This window comes from Pyxicephalus adspersus, chromosome 4, assembly GCF_032062135.1.
Source record: "Pyxicephalus adspersus chromosome 4, UCB_Pads_2.0, whole genome shotgun sequence".
In the NCBI taxonomy this organism is placed as follows: domain Eukaryota; kingdom Metazoa; phylum Chordata; class Amphibia; order Anura; family Pyxicephalidae; genus Pyxicephalus; species Pyxicephalus adspersus.
In genome coordinates this window covers 111,098,888-111,120,646 of record NC_092861.1, presented here as the reverse complement: position 1 = coordinate 111,120,646, position 21,759 = coordinate 111,098,888, and the positions used below count along the sequence as shown (strand labels likewise).

The following is a 21,759-nucleotide window of genomic DNA, read 5'->3' as shown; positions in this document are numbered from 1 at the left end:
AGGATAGTAACTGCCAGAGGAAAAAGATGGCAAAAAGATCCTGTGATGTCACCCAATTGAACTGAAGACATCAGAATTTTTTTTTTATGTTGTGTTTTTTTGTTTTTTTTTAAAACTGAGCAGGGTACAAAATGGGGGTATGAAACTCAGAGTTAAGCTATAACTTCTGTGATAGAAACAATTACTTTCATTTTATTTTTTTATTAAAAGCTCATATGACCGAAGTATTTTTTCCCTAAGGCCTTTCAGCAAGAGATAGCCCTAAACAACTGCAAGATTGATCAAATCATTACTCAGGGAGAACAACTCTTGGAAAAGAGTGAACCTCTTGATGCTGCTGTAATTGAAGAAGAACTGGATGAACTGCGGAGGTATTGCATAGAGGTCTTTGGTCGTGTAGAACGATATCACAAAAAGCTCATCCGCCTTCCGGTATGTATGGCTTTTTTGGCTACAATAATTCGTTTATCAGCAGTGGATGTTGACGGTTTTTAACTGTTTATACTAAAAAATTTAATAATTACTTATATATATATTTTTCATCCAGAAAAAGACAGGAATCATTGTAAGCAACATATTTACCATACTTCCATTTAAGTAAAGTTCTTCTTTGACAATATATAATAAAAATAAGCCTCTATGTTTCAGAAGTGCAATATTTACTTTAGCATTTTAAAGGGTTCTGGAAGTGCCCAGATGTGTGCTTGTACCTATGTTATATTTTTCCACTAGCGGTTTATTGTTAACCCTTTGGACTTACAAAACCTCTATGAAGCCTTTTTAGAGTTAAAATATTTATATTTGCTGTTTATCTAGCATAACCTTCTTGACGTCCAAGTAGTCTTTCTTCAACTCTGTCTCAGAGGACCTCCTGATCTTTTGGTCCACTCTTCTGGTCCTCTTTAGTTCAGGTGCTTGACAGCCAGGATTAGCACACATTTTCTTTTTCAGTGTTTCTGTAACAGACAGCAATACAAAAATGTAAAAAAATTGGTTTACAAAAGAAAATAACTCATTAGTACTGTTTATACCAACTTTTGGCCTCTATGTGACCTTTAGGGGCTGGAGTTTAACACCTTTGATTTAAATCCTTCACAACCATTTATGATGTGGGTGAACAAGCTTAATCTTTTCAATTTGAAAATATGTATCTTTAGACTTTTCACTTTTAGGTTGCAAATTGTATAGGAAAATAAAGAGCATTTAGTGTTCTGTTTGAGGCCTAGTGTAATGTTTGAGGCTTATACATTAAAAGGGAGAAAAAAAATTAGCACAAAATGTGTAGCTATTGGTAAATTGAAAATTTTACTTTGTAAAATGCCTTAACCCCTTAGAAGTTATTTAGAAGTACATAAAACTAAAAGGAAAAAAAAAATAAAATGCATTAACTACTGTAAAATACCACAAAAAAACATCTTTTTATTTATTATTTTTGTCAGAGTGAAAACTGCATGTTAGTTTCCTAAAATAGAATTTTACACTGACCCTTTCTGTTCTCTCCGCTGATTATTTCTAGTTGACAGATGATGAACATGACTTCTCTGACAGAGAGGTGGATGCAGATGAGGCAATGGACCTGTCTGATTTGCAGTGGCACACAAAGCATTCAAGTGGAATTCTGTCACCTCTGCCCTCATCAAATCACTCACTGTCCCTAATTGTTCCAATGAGGAGTGAAAGATCAGGGCGGGATACACCAGCTAGTGTGGATTCCATACCATTGGAGTGGGATCATGACTATGACCTCAGCCGGGATTTAGAAACAGCAGTCTCCCAAGCATTGCACTCAGATGATGAAGATGACAAAAGTTATTTCCTTCAAGGAGCCACTGGTTTAACTGGTAATATATTTGATCTTTAACATGTTTACTCCTAAAAAATAATAATTAGTAGCACTTCAGAAAGCATTTAAATGGTCCGAACAGTCTGTTTTTTTGGGAGTTAAGGCACCTTGATATAAGGCTTACATTTATAGGAGTTTACCCTGCAAGTTTATTCCATAAAACAGTTTATACTGTACTGGTCTAACTGGCTGTGAACAGCCATGGAGCTTGTGCAAAGTATTGCCGCACACTGCTCTGGCTGGTGGTTTAGGACTCTGCGGAGAGTAAGTTTCCTATTGTTAGGCTGAGCACTGAAATCTTGCGAGTGCTGCTATTGTATTTTACGTTTGAGTATTACACTTTTCTTTTTGCTTTTCCGTTGATCTTGATATTGGATAAATATTGAGGTTAAGAAGGAAATATGCGTCATTAGATGATCCCCTGTAAGTAACAAAGTGCTTTTAGACCTGCTTACTTTCTTAATAGGGCTCAATAAAAGGGGTTAGTTCATTCAAATTAGGTATAAAGGAATTATGTGTTGGATGAATCTTGTTTGCTGAATATTATTTTATAAAAATATATATAAAGAGAATTGCTTTTTTATATTTGGAGTTTTTTTATGATGCAGACGCCCTATGAATCTTATGCATTTATATGTTGTGTTGCATTTATTATACAGTGGATCTAATAATAATACAGGGAGTGCTTTTTTGTTTTTGTTACACCTATTTGCATTTTTAAAATTTTGTGCATTATCACCATTTGTATTTGTATAGATTAATTGTTAGGATTGTGTTTGGAGATTACAATGCTTTGTTTTTAGGAAATGGTATTCCTAAAATATTTTAGTTGGCTTACATAAAGGTTAGGGATAGTGCTGTATTCCCACCAGGCAAAATCTTAACACTTGAAGAAAGCCTAGCACTGGCCTACCACCTCCTGTGACGTATAGGTCATTGAGGATGCATCTTGCAATGAAACACCAATGGGAAGTAGACAATTAGACAATATAGACAATTATGTGTAATAAACACTGGACCAATAGAGCAAGTTTATAAATCCATCCATATGTTGTCATCCCTTGAAAATTAGGATATCTAAACTTGTCCCTATCAGTATATCAGTATATTGTCTGTAACTTAGTTACTTAGTTTTATGATGGTAAGAAATGTTTGTAAATTATTTTACGTTTACTAATATTTTGTTAAACAAGTTTGCATGTTTTTTTGATTGATTGCTTGGTTAATTGATAGTACTGTGATTCCTGTAATAGGGCTGGGTGACCAGTTGATCTACACACTAGAGAAAGAGTATCACCATTCTTTTGCTCTTAAATCTCTGTGTACAGAAATATTCGAGTAGGTAGGGGAAGAAATAAGAAGCTGCTTTTACTTGTATGTTGTTCTTATTATGGTGGCTCTTGTTATAAACATATATAAACATATACAGTGTAAATCTTCTTTGATTATGATGGGCTGTGCAAAAGCCTCATAATCTATGGACAGTGTCAGTCACAATTATCCAAAGGATCAAATAAACCTGGACGCTTTTAACAAACACAGCCTGTCATTTGTCTTTACAGATGTAGAAATTCCTGAAAGCCCTGAAGCCTATATTAAACTTACTGAAAATATTCTGAGGCAGTCCACTGGTAGGCTGAGTGCCAAGATAAAAAAAGTCTTTGTATAACTTCACAGCTAGTCTGAACACCATGTCACAGCTTTAAAGCCCCTTTACAATTTCTAACCTAGCTCCTCTGTTACACGACTTCCCATCCTGCATGTATAACAGTAAATATTAACATGTATATTTAACACTAAATCTCTGCTAACACGTTGTTAATCAGATGTAGCTTCTTAGCCTATTAAATTATCCACTATAAAAATTTTGCTGAAAAAGCAGTGCATTCCTTGGGAATGTTTAAGATTGGTGTACATTATATGTATTATAATGCATTTTCACTTAAACACACACTTACACTAAAATACATGTATTTGATTGAAATTAATACATATGAACTGACTTGACAAAGCCAACTATAGATCTAAGATGGTGATGGAAATACAATTTTTTAAGTGATACATACACACGTATCACATACACAGTTCTTTGCTATGTAACCAACCCAAATGTTCAGCGATAACATCCTGGCAAGAGATTCTGGTAGGGTGAAAAGTGAATGTTTTGGCAGTGGTCAGCCTAACTACTAGGACCACCACACTGTGAGCTGTTCAAAATTAAAGTTTTGTTCTTGGGTTTAGATGCACTTTTATAATACTTTAAAGGTCTGAATCTTAGTTGTAAACACAACATCTGCAAAGAATGAGTCAGATGTGACTCATTAAAATACTAAGAATTCTTTATTAAATAAGATGAAAATTTGATTGAATAAGAACAATAACTATTATCAAACATAAATTACTGCATACAAAACACAGGATAAAGACATTGGTAAAAATATCGAACCAAATTCTTTTAAAATTATATGTATGTCATAGACATAGAAAATTTAAAAAGGAAAATTTAAAAAGGAAATATGTGAATCATCAATAAATACATATAAATCAGGAAGAGATTTTTTTAGACGGCAAATGAACTATCACAATGTTTTAAAAAAAAAAATGATAGGCCGGGTTTTGCGTTTACCATTATATGTGACTAGTTGATTTGAAAAATGTATACATTCAAAATGAATCATAAGGTTTTAGAGATACACATTAGGGTGGGGTTAAAGTTCCAGTGTTTTATTCTTTAAACTTTCTAATTAATTACTTTTATTTATCTTCTAAGTCACCTACTGACACACCCAACAGTTAATAATACTTCTAATGTTTGCATGCTCACTACACTAGTTATTAGAAATGCTGTCCCAATGTACTAATCTTTGGAACTCAAAGCTTTGATTTAATGGTACTTTTTATTCTGTATCAGGAGAGTCTACTTTGTTAGAATCACAGATTCGTCAGCTAGACAAAGCACTGGATACCAGCCGCTTCCATCTACAGCAGACAGAGAATGTCATTCGCAGCAGAACACCCACTGGACCTGAACTAGACTCAAGTTACATGGGATATGTAAGTACTGACAAAGGGGAATCAAAGTGTTTATTCTACATGAGTGCCTAAGAAATGTCAGGACTATGTGTGTACATCATTAATAACATTCATGTCATTCAAGTAAGAAAACATTCTGATGCAAAATCAACATTTTTAAAGTGACCCTGTCAACAGCTTGAATTTTGGCTATGGATTTGGATTTAGATTTAATGTGTTCCAAAGCATATTAGGGGGTCTATTTATAAAACAGGGAATCTGACTTTGGGCCTGATTTATTAAAGCTCTCCAAGGTTGGAGAGGACACATCAGTGAAACTGGGTGATCCAGCAAACAAAATGGATCTGGTCTAGGATTGAAAACTATTGCTAACAAATAGCAAATTTTTAAACCCATTCCATGTTTTCTGGATCACCCAGGTTCACTGATAAAAGTTTATCTTCTCCAGCCTTGGAAAGCTTTAATGAATCAGGCCTATTGTCCCAAATATTACCTGTCTTCCAGGTTCACGTGTTTCAATGGCAGCAATTAATGTTTGAGAAAATGTCAGATTCCCTGTTTTTTAAACAGAGCCCTAATTGTTCATGAGCATTATTAAAATATCATAATATAGTGGAACAAATCCTTGTAGCCAACCATGCCAACAATGCTACTGCACCCAGGTATTATTCTATCGATATTTTTCGAGCAATAATGGCAATTTTTTTTAATATTGTGTTGATTTAAACAAACTGGAACTTTAAAATGTTAACAAAATTGAAGCAATTTTCCAAGGGATTATTAAATAAATCAAGTTTTATGACTGGCCATTATGGATGCCCACTCAACTTTTGTCCTATCTAAGTGCAACCTTTTTCCTTGAAGTTCGCTTTGAAGTGCAATCTAGACAATATATGAGCTTTCTGGACAACCTTTTTAAAAACCATCCTAAATATGTTGTTCTTCATCAGATGAAGCTTCTTGGAGAATGTCGGGGTAGCATAGACACCGTGAGAAGAGTTAGTGGGAAACTGAAAGAAGAAGAAGAGAAACTCTCAGGTTTTATAAACCTAAACAGCACAGAGACACAATCTGCTGGTGAGTAACAGTTATGAATAATCAGTTAAAGTTTATTATTGTTATTATTTTATCAGTATGTTTGTCTGTCTGTGTGCGAAGAGCCAATTAAGTAGTCACATATATAAAACGTAGTGGTCTATAGGCATTGTTAAGTCCATTTCACTTGATATTCACCCTAAACTCACCCACTATACTTAAAACAACATTCATGTTATGTTTAAAGCAAAATTAGTGCATATCAATCTACCATTCATCCAGTGAAAATGATATTTCATGACATCCTGACATCTGGCAATACCTGTTCTTTATTAGGAAAAGGTTCAACAGGATAATGCTTATCTTCCCTGCACATGCACATGACATTCTCTTGTCTTATGTGTAAAAATTTACTTGATTAAGATTTTAAATCTTTTCATTATCTACTAAAAATGTAATTGTTGTCAACAGAATGTGCAGAGCCTGTGTTCAGTACTTCTAGAATAAATGTATTTTTCTTTTAACACCTTTTCTTCTTATGAAGATAGTGCTTTGGAAGGTTACATTTTTTGGGGGTCACCTCACTGTATGAATAGCAGGCCACTGACAGGCTGGTGAACTCTTGGGGTAATCCTTATGTTTAGAAACATATGGTGTATTCACTTTTTAAGCTATTTTGACAGCTTGCTTTCTATTTAGGCTGACGTTACACTAGTTAAACTTTCTGCAGTGTCCTAATTTGTCTCTTTTTATAAAAACTTTAAAAACTAAAATGTGCAACAGTAAAATGCACATAGGAGCTCAATCTTGTATTTTTAATTACAGAAAATAAGTGTCGGTTTGAGTGCATGTCTCATGTAGCCTCGTTCACTGAGCCTTTAGCTTGTATATATGTTGTGTTTAAAGTACGCTTAGCACATGTTAAAAACCTGTCAGTTCTCCTAACAAAATTTGTGCACCAATTTCTAACTATGTAAGTTTTCTTTAATGCCAAATAAACCCAAAATTAAACAAAACAAATTCTAAAAGCAATCAGGTTGCTTGATTGAAGTGATTACAGTGTATAGAAGCAAAGAATTTGACAGAATGTCTGTCTTATGGGCCACATCTGGTCCAAAAACTAAAAGGCTTGAAAGGTAATACAATATGTTTTTGAATTTATAAAATGCACTTCCAAAGGTTAATATAATTTTTATTAATTAACATTATTGCAAGACCTTCAATGTTAGGTGTATGTGGGCTATAAATTCTCAAACAGAGCTCCTTTAATTTTGTTGAAATATTTGAAAATGCATTGCAAAAGCTTGCCACCATTTCACACAGCTCACACACAGACTAAAAGCCATGTGAACAAGGCCCTAAATGAATAGTCAGCTACTTTAGTAAGTACTTAAGGAGTTTGTGTTCTGAAATCACCAATATCCCTGAAATGCAGCAGGCATTTTGCTAAGTCTATTACCAAAATACCAGTTTTAGATGGTAAGACTTTTTAATTGTTTATAGCTAAATAATAGGAACTCAAGTTTAACTTCATTGTTGTCTTGATATAATTTCTGTCCCAGGTGTTATCGAGCGATGGGAATTAATACACGCGCAAGCCTTAAACAAGGAACTCCGGATGAAGCAAAAGCTCCAGCAGTGGCAGCAGTTTATGTCAGATCTTAACAATGTCATGGATTGGTTGGGAGAAACAGAGGAGGAGCTTGAACAACTTCGCCAGCTTGATATCAGCACAGATATCCAAACTATAGAGCAAAGAATCAAAAAGCTAAAAGTAAGTATTTTCACCAGTATATCAAAATATTCAAGCCAGAGCAAAAACAATACCAAAAAATATACAAAATGTTAATTACCTTCTACATATATTGTCTACAATATATTCAGCAAGTTTTACATTTATTGCATGTCATCCAACTTGCTAAAAAATGTAAACCTAATAAATCCCAACCTCAGACTTTTTTATTTAAGAACTTAGTCAACACGGACATTTTCCCCAGGTTTTAACCCGAGGCTTTAAAAGCCCATGTTTGAAATCCCCATGCATTTCCAATAGGCTAATCTACACCAGGACGTTTTTGTTGAGGCAAGTTTCTGAGCGTTATCTATAATGCTGCTTGCAACGTTTAAAAATGTTTATTGCTGGAAAACGCCAAAAAACGCAGGGTAAATTTGGGTAAACATTTCCATTGATTTCAATGGGGACGTTTTCCCGTGTCACTTGAAACATTAAGGCGGTAAAAACGCGGGAAAACGCGGCATAGGTGTTTTCCAGCTTTTTAAATGCAAGCTTTAAAATGCTAATAAAAGTTCTCACAAAAATGCATACAAACGCAGTAGGAACATTTACATGCATTTTTAAAATTGTCTATGTAGACCCAGCCTAAAAGAGCAGACATTGAAAAGCTCTGTTAAAGTTTTATGTGCCCCTGTTTGGAGGATATTTATTCGCTTCATGCCATTTCCATACTGTATCAGAAGGTAACGTCCCTTCTGCAATAAAATATGTTTACCTGCCTGTTCGTAGTTCTTTATTCATTGTAGCTCATTGTATACTGCTGGGTATTCCAGAATGCCCATCATTCCATCATTCCAAAAAAATGATGATCAAACAGTTAAGTTTATTTCAGTGTAGAAGGGGCATCACTTTTCCCTTCTTTAAGAAACAACCTGCCTGCTACAAATTATTCTTTATCAAGTTTGGTTCCAATCTAAGAATAGTGCTGTTCTAAAACAGCTAATACAGAAATATTAATCCATTGTTTATACTTCCTGCTCAATCACAGTAAAAAAATAATCCTGTTAAAAGTCAGAAAGATGCAGCAGTTCTTTAATATCAAAAGAAAATAACAAATAATTCAATCCTATTTTATCAAAAAGTGTCCTGATATTGGTGTGAAAATCAAAAGAAATTTGTTACAAAAAGAGATCAGAGGCAGCATTTGGCCCACTTTATATCTATATGTTATAATTTGGAATCAAAAATGGCACTACACTGATATCGTTTTTTTCCATGCACTTTTAGAATTAGGCATATGTACAACTGATAAATAACAAATATCTTTTTCTTCTTCCACTTGCTTATTCCAGGAACTTCAGAAGGCTGTAGATAGTCGGAAAGCTATTGTGCTGTCCATCAATCTCTGCAGCTCCGAGTTCACTCAGGCAGATACTCAAGAGAGCAAGGAGCTTCAAGAGCGCCTGAGCCAAATGAACCTGAGATGGGACCGTGTGGGCAGCACATTAGAAGACTGGCGCTGTTCACTACAGGATGCTTTAATGCAGTGCCAGGTTTGTAAGACTCCATTATTTACAAACTCGTCAAGTGCTGTGTTTTTTTGTGTTAGGCAGGTCTTCTTAGTGCTTCCTGCAAAATCTAGACACAAAAATGATAATAGTTTAAATAAAAAATTCACAAATGCGGAGATGCATCTTTTAGGTTTATTTATGCAATGTCCATATGGCACAGTTTGACAATACATGAATATTGGAAAACAAACTGATACTATGGGGAACTAAGTTTTCTTTTTGGAGACATATCTTTGTCTTGTAAATAATATATTTCATGTGTAATCTGTAGACAAAAATAATTTTCAAATGTTTTTTCTATTTTGGCCAGTGTTTCTTTCTAGGAAAAAAGGAAGTTTTACTTTAAACATGTATACATACATACATACATACATGTATTTTTTTAATTTGACTCAATCAAAATGGCTCTAAAATGTTGTTTTGATATAAAATTTGGCTTTTGGTTATTTGCAAATGCAAAAGGTTTTCTTTTTTAAGTATGTTCATTTTTGGAAATCAACATTAAAACAATGTAAGTATAAATGTTAATAAAAAATGGGGAAAAAATCACAAAAATAATAGTGCAGGTAAGGAGTTATTCAGTGCTGATTAGGATTTAATAGTAACTCATTTAAAAAAAAACTCATCTGCATCTGAGCTTGCCTATGAGGGATTTTTACCAATAGAGTTCCTAGGGGATTTAAGTACCTGTGACATGGTTCAATTCTTTACAATATAATGTTTAAAAATTAGTGTTTTGTAGACTAACAATTAAAAGCTCAGTCTGAAAGAAAAACAGTCATGCTCAGCTTGTGTAATGGTACATTCTATCTAGTGTTGTTGTTAATATTATTATTAATAATAATAATAATAATAATAATAATAATAATAACATGAATCATTCTTTTTGCTTGGCTGTAGTTTGGCCAAAGGAATGTCCTAGTCCACTGTTTTAATACATTAAAACACTTTACAATATATTATGAGCTGTCCAAAGTGCTGATTATTCATTTTACAGGATCCTGGTTAGTAGGATTAGGATTTGCTGTATATAATTATATTTATCACCTGGATGATCTGTCAAACTTGGAATAAATTTGTTTAAAACTAATTTGCTATTTGTCAGCAAATTATTTCAATCCTAGACCATATCCATTCCAGGTTTGCTGAATCACCCAGGTTCACTGATGAAATTGTATCTTCTTCATACTTGGAGAGTTTTCATAAATCAGGCCCATCATATAGAGGTCAAATGCTTGCAACACCAAGGGAGTGGGGCTCTTGTGGCTTTTCAATACACAGACCATTTTAAAAGTAAATGTATTATATTATCAAGGTCATATTAAGGCCAAAGTATGTAAATCATTAATGTGTAAATGCCACACTTGCAATATTTATATTTTATATGTCTATGTTATTGATAGGACTTCCATGAAATGAGTCATGGGTTGCTTTTATGGCTAGAAAACATTGACCGAAGAAGAGGTGAACTACTTCCTATCAATCCCAGTCTAGATAGTGACACTCTTCACGACCATCTCAAGCTGTTAACGGTACTTCTTTTTTCTTTCCATAGTAACAATTAAAGGGATATTAGTTGTGTCTGTATGTTCTTACATTTACAGAAACAATATTGCCTCTGTAATATTAATTAACTACATAATGCATATGGTAGACTTCTAGTAATGTGTAATTGAACAATTCTTTGGCCATGTTGAAGTTGAATTAAAAAAAGGAAATATCAAAAGAATATCAAAAATGTCAGGTATGTAAGCCTTAGTTGTGCTGTGCTTTATATCAGTAGATGATGCTATTTATTTATAGGTAACCTGTGGTTTGCCAATGAAAAGCTACATATTTAATTGCAGCCCCACCAGCAACCTATTATAATATTTGTTGGCCTCTCTGCTGCTCCATGACCACCAGAAGCTAAGAGTAATAGCTCACTGTGTAAGCTTCAGGTCACCACTTTGAGATTACAGAGGGCTGAGGGTTTAGTTTGATCATCCCCATGTAACACTGCAGGGTGTCTCAACAACCAGGCTCCAACAACCAGGTGCATTGACATAACATTGACATGATGTCACATGAAGTCACATACTTTCCCTGCCTGGAAGGTTTAGATATTCTTCTTTGCTTCTGGTGGCCAAAAAGAACTAGAGAGAAAACTAAAAATAAGTAAATGTTTTAGATGGGCCACAACTAATGGGAGCCTTTTACTTTGTCCTGTCAGTCAGGTCCACTGTAAATTGGTATCCTGAACACTTACAGATAGGAAGTGTTGCCTAATCCCCTACTGCATTGAATTCTCATTATTATCTAAAAGCACCATTCTGAACCTTACAAGGGTGATCAATTCATCTTTATGGAACATACTTTTATCATCCTCTTTTTTTAGATTGCAGTTTAAGTCAGGCTCTACTCCATTCATCTTTGGAATTTGCCAGCCATGTCAAAATTGATATAAGGTCCCATTGCTTAAAGTCCATTGTGGTCTATCCCTTATCCACTGTTTTATTGCTCCATAAATATGATTGGTAGCCTTACTAATCAACAGGGTAATGCAGGAGGCAGGCCAGCTTTTGATTGCAGCAAATGTAAAAATACTATGAAGTTGCAGTCTCCCAGCACTGGAACATTAACCTAAGGAAAGGTGCAGGGTGCATCACCAAAGCCATTTCCTTAGGATTCTGGCAGCTATAGCAAGCAAAAGTTATAGCACAATCTTTATACTATTTGCAAATATTTGAATAACTGGAATATAATGTGATTGCAGTACTAAAAAGTTTTAGACATTTAGTTCAAACAAGGCTGACCTTAACTTTGTGTAACAGCAAATCAAGCGTGAACTACTTGAGTCTCAGCTGAAGGTGGCATTACTGCAAGACATGTCCTGCCATTTGCTGGTCAATGCAGAGGGCAAGGATTGCCTTGAAGCCAAAGAAAAAGTACATGTCATTGGGAACAGGCTCAAAGTGCTCTTGAAGGAAGTCACTCGTCACATCAAAGAGATAGAGAAACTTTTAGACATTTCAAGCAATCAATTGGTAAGTTTTGCTGTGTAAGTAAAACCGAATAAAAAAAATTGAACCACAATTTTTAAATCACTTGCAGTACTCCTGAAAAAAGGATGTTAGGTCTCTACAATCTAGTAAGACAGCATAACATTTTTTTAACTTGACCTCTAGCCTTATTACTCCAGTAAAGGATGGAGTCAATCTATTGAAACATATGTACAAAAAAAACAATGCACTGGCATAGTAAAGACAATCTTCAAGTTAAGAAAATTCAAATAAATACAATTTTATTTTAAACTTTAAAGATAGTTTTGCCGGTATTCTTGGTTGTTTCTAAAGCTACATACTCATAGCGTATTTTCGTAACCAGAGTTGAATGTATCTGATCATTCTGAGCAAAAATCTTAGATACACTGTAAAAATATGATGGTAATGGACTACACCATGTGAAGGGAAATTACCTTTTTCTCATAAGGTTTCTTTTTTTCCCTGTCTGTATAACAGTGAATCTATTAGGACATGAACCTGGCAGTCTGCAAGCCATATAAAGACTTGTGGTAATTTCCAAAATACAGTAGAATGTAACACAGCAGCAAAGCAACATAACTGATCTGTTATAGAGATATGTTGCAGCAGAGAAACAAATAAACAGTCCATTACATTTATCTTTATTGTTTTAGGTTTGTATATCTTTATTTGTTTTAGCATGATAGGTTTGCTTACATTATTAACATTTTTACAGTTGAATGTGAATTTTTATGTATTAAATTAAAATTAATTTTGAATTTTCTCCTATTTAGTTATTCTACCAGTTATCCCTTTTTTTTTGTATAAAAGCATATATATTTATAGGTTTACCATATGACACATGCCATAGTTTAAAGGCGCAGGGTTTGTTGCACTTAATTGCAGAAAATGTACCTCTCATTTGCACGTATTTTGTACTTACACACAGGAATTATCATCATGGTCTTCTGCAGATGAGTTAGACACCTCTGGATCCCTCAGTCCTGTGTCTGGCAGGAGCACTCCCAGCAGGCAGAGAACGGTAAAGCACACGTGGTTTAAACTAAAAGCATTTAGAAAGATGTGACAGACAGGCAGAGCTTGTTTTACAATTCTACTAAGTGGCCCCAGAAACACAACCACATTTACATTAGCAGGTCACACGGTAATATTCTTGTTTCTAATTTCCTGACACTTCACTCCTGCACATACAAATCGGTAAATGGTACTTTTAAATGAAGCTGGGGTTACGTTGGCCTATCCATTATCATTCTGTTTAATTACATTTTAATCAGTTTTCTGTGGTTTTGGAATTGTGATTTTTATTTGCACTTTGAATAACATCTATCAGTTCTATCCTTATAAACTATTTGACCTCCATTTTGACTTTTCCACATTCACTAGTCTCCTATAGATCCTAGTGGTATAATGTATGGGAATACTGGCTTTTCGAAAGTTTAAACACAACTGAATGATATAGATATGATGATACATAATCATAATGATCAGTTGCATGAACTATAGATTGGCTTAACTAGTAATAATATATGCAATTATAGATAAATACAATTATTTTTTTTAATAAAATACTTTCTGGATAAAACAGTTATTTAATTTTTTTAATAGAATATTATATACTGCATGTTTATTGACAAAGATTACAGAAAACAAAATCGAAAGCCAGTTTCCCTTTCCTTCCTGGGTATTGGTCACCTCATGTGATTTTATTTTCTTTTGCTGCACTTTTCATTTTGTTGATTTTTCTTTCATCGGTAGCTTGTCTTTTTTTGCCTGGACTGAACATTCTTCTTTCTTTACCCCCTGTTCATTGCAAACAGCCACGGGGCAAATGTAGTGTCTCACAGCCTGGACCCTCTGTCAACAATCCACCTAGCAGGTACCTTATTCTCCTGGTTTCCAAATTCTACTCTAGAACAGAGGATGGTAGAATATGTCCAATGAGAAGGTCATTCCTGTTTCACAAAATGCATTGAATGCATTATTATCTAAAAGCACCATTCTGAACCTTACAAGGGTGACCAAATAATCTTTATGGAACATACTTTTATCATCCTCTTTTTTTCTAGATTTTAGTTTAAGTCAGGCTCTACTCCATTCATCTTTGGAACTTGCCAGCCATGGCAAAATGGATATCAGGTCCCGTTGCCTAAAGTCCATTTTGTAGGCGTTTGCCTCCTTTGAACACTTCATCACCAGAACAGATTGGTCCATGGATTTGGTGGCGCCATCTCTATTCTTTAACCTCACTAACACTTACTAACACAGTTGTCAATATACTTGCACGTACATATAGCCCATATTTGACCATACGAGTGCAAACATGCAGCTTTTTGCTTTTCTTTATGTTATTTGGGTATATTTTGCATCTTTCTGTAAAGAGAGGCTTATGCATTTTGGTTGCTGTTGTTTTGTGTGCTTCAGTCGTTTTTATTTTTTCATTAGTCTATTTTCCCCTATTTGTTCTAAATATCCCAAACTTATTTGCTATCAATTGAGCGTTATTGACATAACATAATAAATACTTATTAAGGAAGTTCACAGGACCACAGATCTAAAAAAAAATAGGTTTAAATTTCAGGTAACTATACATTTAATTGACCTTTGACAAAATAAGAACCCAGATTAAAACAGTGATCATTTAGAAAAGTAACTTAAAACATGCACATGGAAACAAGGACATTTATTGTGCACTTTGTACAGTAAATACTGGTTTTAGTAATATCTAAAGAGTACAGGTCACATTGCCACATCAGTGATTATTACATCAAGTAGTTTTTTCAGGAAAATTGGCAATAACGAGCTTTCCATTGCAAAATGGAGGGATTCCATCCATCCTGTATTTCTTTGGTTTTCTGGAGACAGATCTGCATTTACAGATTTTACTTGCAGAGTTCCTTCTGCTGGCAAAAAAACTGTTATTGCAACACAGGAGAGCAACAATAGGACATTGTCCTATTGAGATTTTCTAGTGTTCTAGGCTGGGTCTATGCTGCAGTTTAGCTTTAGGAATGGACCTCACTGAAATTGGGGACTCCTAATTGCCCTGAAAATCTATCTAATTAAAAAAAATCTGCTGTTATCCACATAATAATCAGGTAAGTGTATCAGAAAGACATGTTCACCATTCATTTATTTTTTTATGCAACATTTCATCTTGCAGGTTGTACTGGTTGCCCATGTCTACTATACAGAATATTTGCAGTTGCAACCCGACTGCCAAAACATGCATGTATCGGAGTTCTTATATATTATGTTTGTTCAGACCAAATAGGGTATCACAGCCAAAATCCTTCATGATCAAATTACAACAAATTAATTAAAAAATTACGATAGTGACTTGCTTTTTCTCCATGTTTGATCATGAAGTATTTGAGGTGTTATCCAGCACATGAGGATTCCGTCTTGATTTAACCATCTATAGTAGACATGGACAGCCTTTGCTACAATTGTTCATACAAAAAATGTTGTTGCAGAAAACAAATGATGGTAAATAAATGTTTATGGTAAACTCTAAGCAATTAAGGCAATTTTGATTAAAAGTGAATTACATATCTGTACTTCGAGTGATGACTACTGAAGTGTAGACATTCTTTGGTAGTGTTTCACTTGATGAGAGTGCTAAAAAACATGCTTTAATCTTAAAGTTCTCCATTGTTACTTTTTCTGTAAACAGTAGAAGCATACTTCTCAATATAGTAACCGTTAAAAACAGCAAAGTTGTTTGACTTTGATATTTTCCATCACTATGAAGGCCAGTTTAGATGTAGATTGGACTCCTCCCAGTCAGTTGGATGGCCTGATCTTGCTGTCCACAATCTAATTTAGACCTGTAGGAGCAGAAATGTAATTATTTGCTACAGGTATACAGGTAAATAACATCATATTCTGTATGTTATTTATATGTGGTCATGATAATCAGTAGACTTGATCAAATGTCCATAGCGAGGCTCCTTCTTTTCTGCCTATCTCATTTTGTAACATAACAACTTAATTAGCAGCCAGCAGGTTTACCTATGTGCTGATGAGCATGTTCAATCTAATCCAAAGTGATAAAAAAGTGTCAAGCTCTCATCACCTTTTCAGCTCACATCTTCCATTGCCAAACATCTGGCCCAGCGTGCGTCTTAACAGCTTTGCAGCTTGCAGTGGAGCCCACTTCCTAATAACATCCCAGCCGCAGCACTCTTTCTTTCCACTGGCACTGTTGATTAACACATCTTTTTGCAGTACAGCACAATATTCAATTTGTCATTCAGGCAAGCATGGAATACAAACGAGTTTCAACTGAATGGAGAGCTTAATCAAAAGCACAAGTCAGACAGGTTGTGTTTGATGTCAGCTACAGTACTAACTGATAACACAGAACAAGCTGTCACTGTGTTCCTTATTATTTTAAATGCCTCTGATCAGAGTACTTTGTGTTTGATCTTGCATTGGATCAGTAAACATTGATAGACTACAGTTTAAGGGCAAACAAAATAAAATAAAGCAGTTTTACAGGATTTTTAATGACGTTGGAACATTTAATAAATAGTTTGTGAACTGGGTATGCAATTAATACAGGCAAAAAGCTTTTTATTTTGTACGCTAATTACAGAACTTTATGATTCTTCTTTATTAAGAACTTAAGATTCTTTAATTCATCTAGCCTGGCAGCAGATTCTTACCACTTTTTTACTCCCCTGCATCCTCTATATTCAGAACCTGGAACCATTGGAATTACTCATGCTAAGTGGGTAACAGGTAACATACCGTGCCATACCCCCCCATAGTTACCTAAAATGTGGGTCCAATGATTACTTGGGTTCTTGTTTTTTATTTATTATTGGATTAGAATCTTTTTTGACTGTATTCACTAGAGAACATAGTAGGATTATGTAGGACACTATACAGTCTTGGTATAATACACATTTGGAAAATTGTTGCTGGGGGGACTTTATCAGATGCATTACTTTTAACAAAGGTAAGTTTTGCTTTAAACCACAAATGTGGTGTTAGATGATGTGTGATGTTTATCTTATTAAAAAAAATATTAGCATCCTTTTATGTGCATGTTCAACAAACATAGACAAACCTAGGAATTTCAAAAATGGAACATGTTGAAAAAATCAAAGCATAAATTTTTAGAATTTCGAAACTGAATTTAAAAGCTAATCTTTATTTTTTCTGTAAAAGTTGTCATTGGTCTCTGCTATACCTAATGGCTTTCCAAAACTGGTTAGCTTAAGATTGGAACAGTAGGTAAGGTATCATGTGGTCAGCTGTATTGAAACGAGGGCAATGAATTATTAGAAGTGCACAAATATGCCTATTAATGCTGCACTTTGATAGTGGTAAACCTGAAGAGCATTACATTTATATATATTACTTACATTCCTGCATTTTATACCTGGTAATGTTTCAGGTGCAAGAGATCAATTGTTAGAGTATGCAGGTAACATAACAGTCTATGATGATAATTTGAGGGCAACACATTATAAGCAATGAATGAAAATCTTGAAAAAAAACGTCAAATGTTATAATAAGCTAATAATAAATTAGTTGGCAGTTATGAAAATGTAGCCTTGATAATGACAGTGATAATAAAGACAATGGCGGTTAGAATATCCGTAACTAACGCTACCCAATCTCTCCCCCCTCCCATTTACTTCACTACACAATGTGCAGGGATCTTTCTCTTACATTGGTATGCAAAGTGGGCACCAAAAGACATATATATGGCTCCAGGGAGGAAATGAAGGAGAGACCATAACTCTTCCTGACTCTCTTCTTACTAGCTCCATCTTGCTGTGTAGGCTGCTATCTAGTAGGAGTAGTGTTACTGTTTTCTTCCATTAGACCAAAAAACCTCTACCTGAAAGGTCAAGGTTTGAGTTTATTTAAAATATGTCAGAATAAATTAAGTACAATATAGATGACAATTAGAATGTTTTGAATAAACAAAAAATAGAAGTTTTTAGATGCATAATTAGATTTTTTGCAAAACATTTTCTGTTAAAACCTGGTTTATAAAACTCCAAAAAAAAATCTAATCTAAGATCACTAATGACTTTTCCACCAATTTTTATTTTTAGAAAAATGTAACGAGCTGGTAAACAAATATAAAATGTGGGCTTTTCTGCATTAGTTGGAGGAAAAGCTTGCTGATTCTTTGATTACACAATAATCAAATTCAAAGTGTAGTTTGTACAAAGAATTCTTTTGGGCCATCAATTACAGTTTTGTAAAGATGGTACAAGTTGTTTTTTTTTAAGGAGCACGTCAACCTGAAGGCAAAATAATTTCAGCTAACAAACATAAAGATCAGGAAAAATATTAAATAAGTTTGACATTTATAGATTTTCATTGCTTGGTTATTGAGAGTTTAGTTGTTTTGTTTGGTACAGCAGTGACATGATTATAGTCCTAGCATTAAGACATAATCAGAATGCACTTATAATAAAGCAATTACTTTTATGTTTAGGACTAAAGTATATAGCTGGAAAAAAATATTTATTGTTGGTGAAGTATGAAATATTACATATGTATATTCCATATTGAATATAAATGGTGCAGTCGAGTTGGATAGACAAAGAAAGCTAACAAACATAATGCATAAATGTTCATGCCAAACACATGGCACAATGTTTATTTTTCTGCAGTATTATACCACTTAAGATATAGGTCAAAAAAAGGCAATGGGCCTGATTTATTAACGCTCTCCACGGCTGGAGAGGATACAATTTCACCAGTGAAGCTGGGTGATCCAACAATCCTGGGAATAATCTGGTCCAAGATTCAAAACATTTGCTAGCATATAGCAAATGACTTTTAAGAAATCCTTTCCAGGTTTGCTGGATCACCCAGTTTCACTGATGAAAGTGTATCCTCTCCAGCCTTGGAGAGATTTAAAAACTCAGGTCCAATATGTTGTCATCCTTGGCTGATCGGCTGCTCTGGACTCCAAACACCTCTCGATTACATTGGAAGAAAATGTTCTTTAGATCATAGAAGATAACTGGGAAAGCTGAAAACACTGTTTTAGGTATCAGTTCAGCTAACTTTTTTAGGATTGTGCACGAGTTTGCAATCAGCTGCAAAAGCCTAGCAGTTTCTTTTTTTTTAACTTTTTTTCTGTCATATCTGCTTGTAAAACAAACTCTTGGAAGTGTATCCTCAGTTTTGGCTGAGGAATGTCTTAAAGTAATTTATAAATAATGCAGAACCAAAGAGAATTACCATTCTTTAGGCATGAGTCAAATCAAGTCATTGATTTCCACAGAATGAAATATCACTAAGACAGCTACTAGAGATATGCCTTATGTCCACCAACTGATTCTCTGATCCCTTTCAAAAAATAACAAGGGAAATGGTAGAAAATGCATTGTTTGCTGAAGAAAAAAATAAAATGTGGGGCTGGACTCATGAAGGTAACATGAAGGTAAACTAAATAAAAAGAAATAGGGAAAAACAGCCCTAGCTAATTTGTGACTATATATATATATATATATATATATATATATATAGTGTATGGAAACACACGTTACTCTGTTCTGAGGCATTTATTTGTAATTATTATCTTAAAAAAAGTTTAAAATTTGGGTAGAACATTACATACATATTTGAGATTTAAGAATTGTTTCCTGATTCCCACATATAATATATGTTGATTATATAATTGTTTGATTACGTTCCATATGGAAAGGTTTTGTTTATCCACAAGTCTCCACATTGTATTTATAAGTGGTGAGTTCCTACAAAGCCTGGATATATTTGAAACTACAATAACATTTATTTTTGTAATCTTATTTTTCCTCATTAATTTTGTTTATTAGGCCCAGAGGCGATGGCTCAGATTTCTACCGTTCTGAAGCTAATTTAGCTCACAGAAACCAGTCATTCTTCTTACGAGTCCTCCGAGCTGCATTACCACTTCAACTTCTTCTGCTGCTTTTGATTGGCCTTGCTTGTCTTGTACCAATGTCTGAAGAAGACTACAGTTGTACTCTGTCCAATAATTTTGCAAGGTCATTTCACCCAATGCTCCGTTATACCAATGGACCACCCCCTATATGAAAACTCAGAGATGTGTCTGGAAGATATGTGAGCTGTTGTGAGCTCCTAATTGCACTTAATGTGGCAGCTTTATTTTCCTAATTATCCTATAAAGTACAGGTCTGTCTGAGCCCCAAGCCCCTGCAGTATTGAGTACAGTATGATGTGCTTCAAAACCAAGTCACCATGTTTTGCTAAAACAAACCAATCTTTTAACCTAAATCATGTGATCTTTAAAAAAAAACTATGCATAGCCAAGAATAATATTTTTTTGTAAAAAAAAAAACTCTAATAAATGAATTGTTCTCCAATGTGAGTATTATCAGTATTTGACAAAGTCTTTAATGATGATGCTATTTTAGATGCTTGTAAAATAAGATTTTAAAGAGCTTAACCAACCAATATTTTTTTTTACTTTTCTCTGTGGCATTTTTGGTTGATGGGCTTTCCGTGTGGGGATTTGGTGGGGGAAGCATGAACTAACTGTAAACTCTGTAATAAGTATGGCAGATGTACAAATGAGAAGCACTTTTTAAAGCTGAAACTGGATGTAAGAAATTAAATCCTGACCTTGACAGAAAACAATCTATGAAATGTCAAGGAAAGAGATAGAAAATATTATTTATGTATGTACAGTTTGCTAAGCAAAGTTTGTTTGTATTGATTTCTTGCAATTATAGATATTGAAAAAAAATGTTGTTGTGTGTATTTTGTGGGTACTGTTATCACTTTGTCATTTGGATATATATATTTGCTCCTCTGAAGAATCTCTGCTTTAACAGATTTACCAGTGATGCTTATGAGCTGACTTTTCCTGTGGGTATAACACAAGGTGATGTAAACATTTCAATTCCCTGTGAGGTTTCCAGTGGAAAAACCAAAGTACTCGGTAACTAGATCATATTGGATGCAAGGGTCTCCAAAATGTTTTAACAAAGGGTCAGTCAGTTGCTTGGGGGAGCTGTCAGTAGGTGCCTTGTTGGTAGTAAAAGGGGGTAATAAATACCCCTGTGTTGGTAATTACTAGAAGTAAACAATGCCCCTGCATCAGTAGACAGTGGAATTACACAATGGGCCTGATTAATGAATGTTCTCAGAGGCTGGAGAGGATACACAATCATCTCTCGTCTGGACTACTGTAACATCCTCCTCTCTGGTATTCCACTAACCTGACTCTCTCCTCTTCAATCTATTATGAATGCTGCAGCCAGATTTATCCATCCTTCCCTCCGCTCCTCTTCCGCTGCATCTCTTTGCAGTTCTCTTCACTGGCTTCCATTTCACCTTAGAATCAAATTCAAGCTTATGTGCTTTGCCTTCAAATCCCCCCACAGTACTTGTCCCATTTAAATTTCTGACCTGGTAAAAAAAATACTCCCCTAGCTACTCTGCTCTCACTGCTTTTCTGATGACCTACAACTGACTTCCTCATTCATAACCTCATCACACACACAGTTCCAAGACTGTTCTAGAGCTGCCCAAAAT

General features: G+C 34.5%; 1 protein-coding gene across 1 annotated transcript in view; it reads left to right on the top strand.

Moving 5' to 3' along the window:
• Positions 1-20,585, top strand: part of SYNE1 (spectrin repeat containing nuclear envelope protein 1) — a 198,065-nt gene extending 177,480 nt beyond the window's left edge. Inside the window, exons 132-143 of the mRNA XM_072410249.1 lie at positions 241-432; positions 1,517-1,841; positions 3,406-3,474; positions 4,755-4,897; positions 5,827-5,953; positions 7,474-7,685; positions 8,999-9,199; positions 10,621-10,749; positions 12,031-12,243; positions 13,169-13,261; positions 14,058-14,116; positions 20,055-20,585. Coding sequence (XP_072266350.1) covers positions 241-432; positions 1,517-1,841; positions 3,406-3,474; positions 4,755-4,897; positions 5,827-5,953; positions 7,474-7,685; positions 8,999-9,199; positions 10,621-10,749; positions 12,031-12,243; positions 13,169-13,261; positions 14,058-14,116; positions 20,055-20,295 — 2,004 coding nt within the window. The 3' untranslated portion in view covers positions 20,296-20,585. The remainder of the gene's footprint in view (positions 1-240; positions 433-1,516; positions 1,842-3,405; positions 3,475-4,754; positions 4,898-5,826; positions 5,954-7,473; positions 7,686-8,998; positions 9,200-10,620; positions 10,750-12,030; positions 12,244-13,168; positions 13,262-14,057; positions 14,117-20,054) is intronic.
• Positions 20,586-21,759: the final 1,174 nt, after the last annotated feature.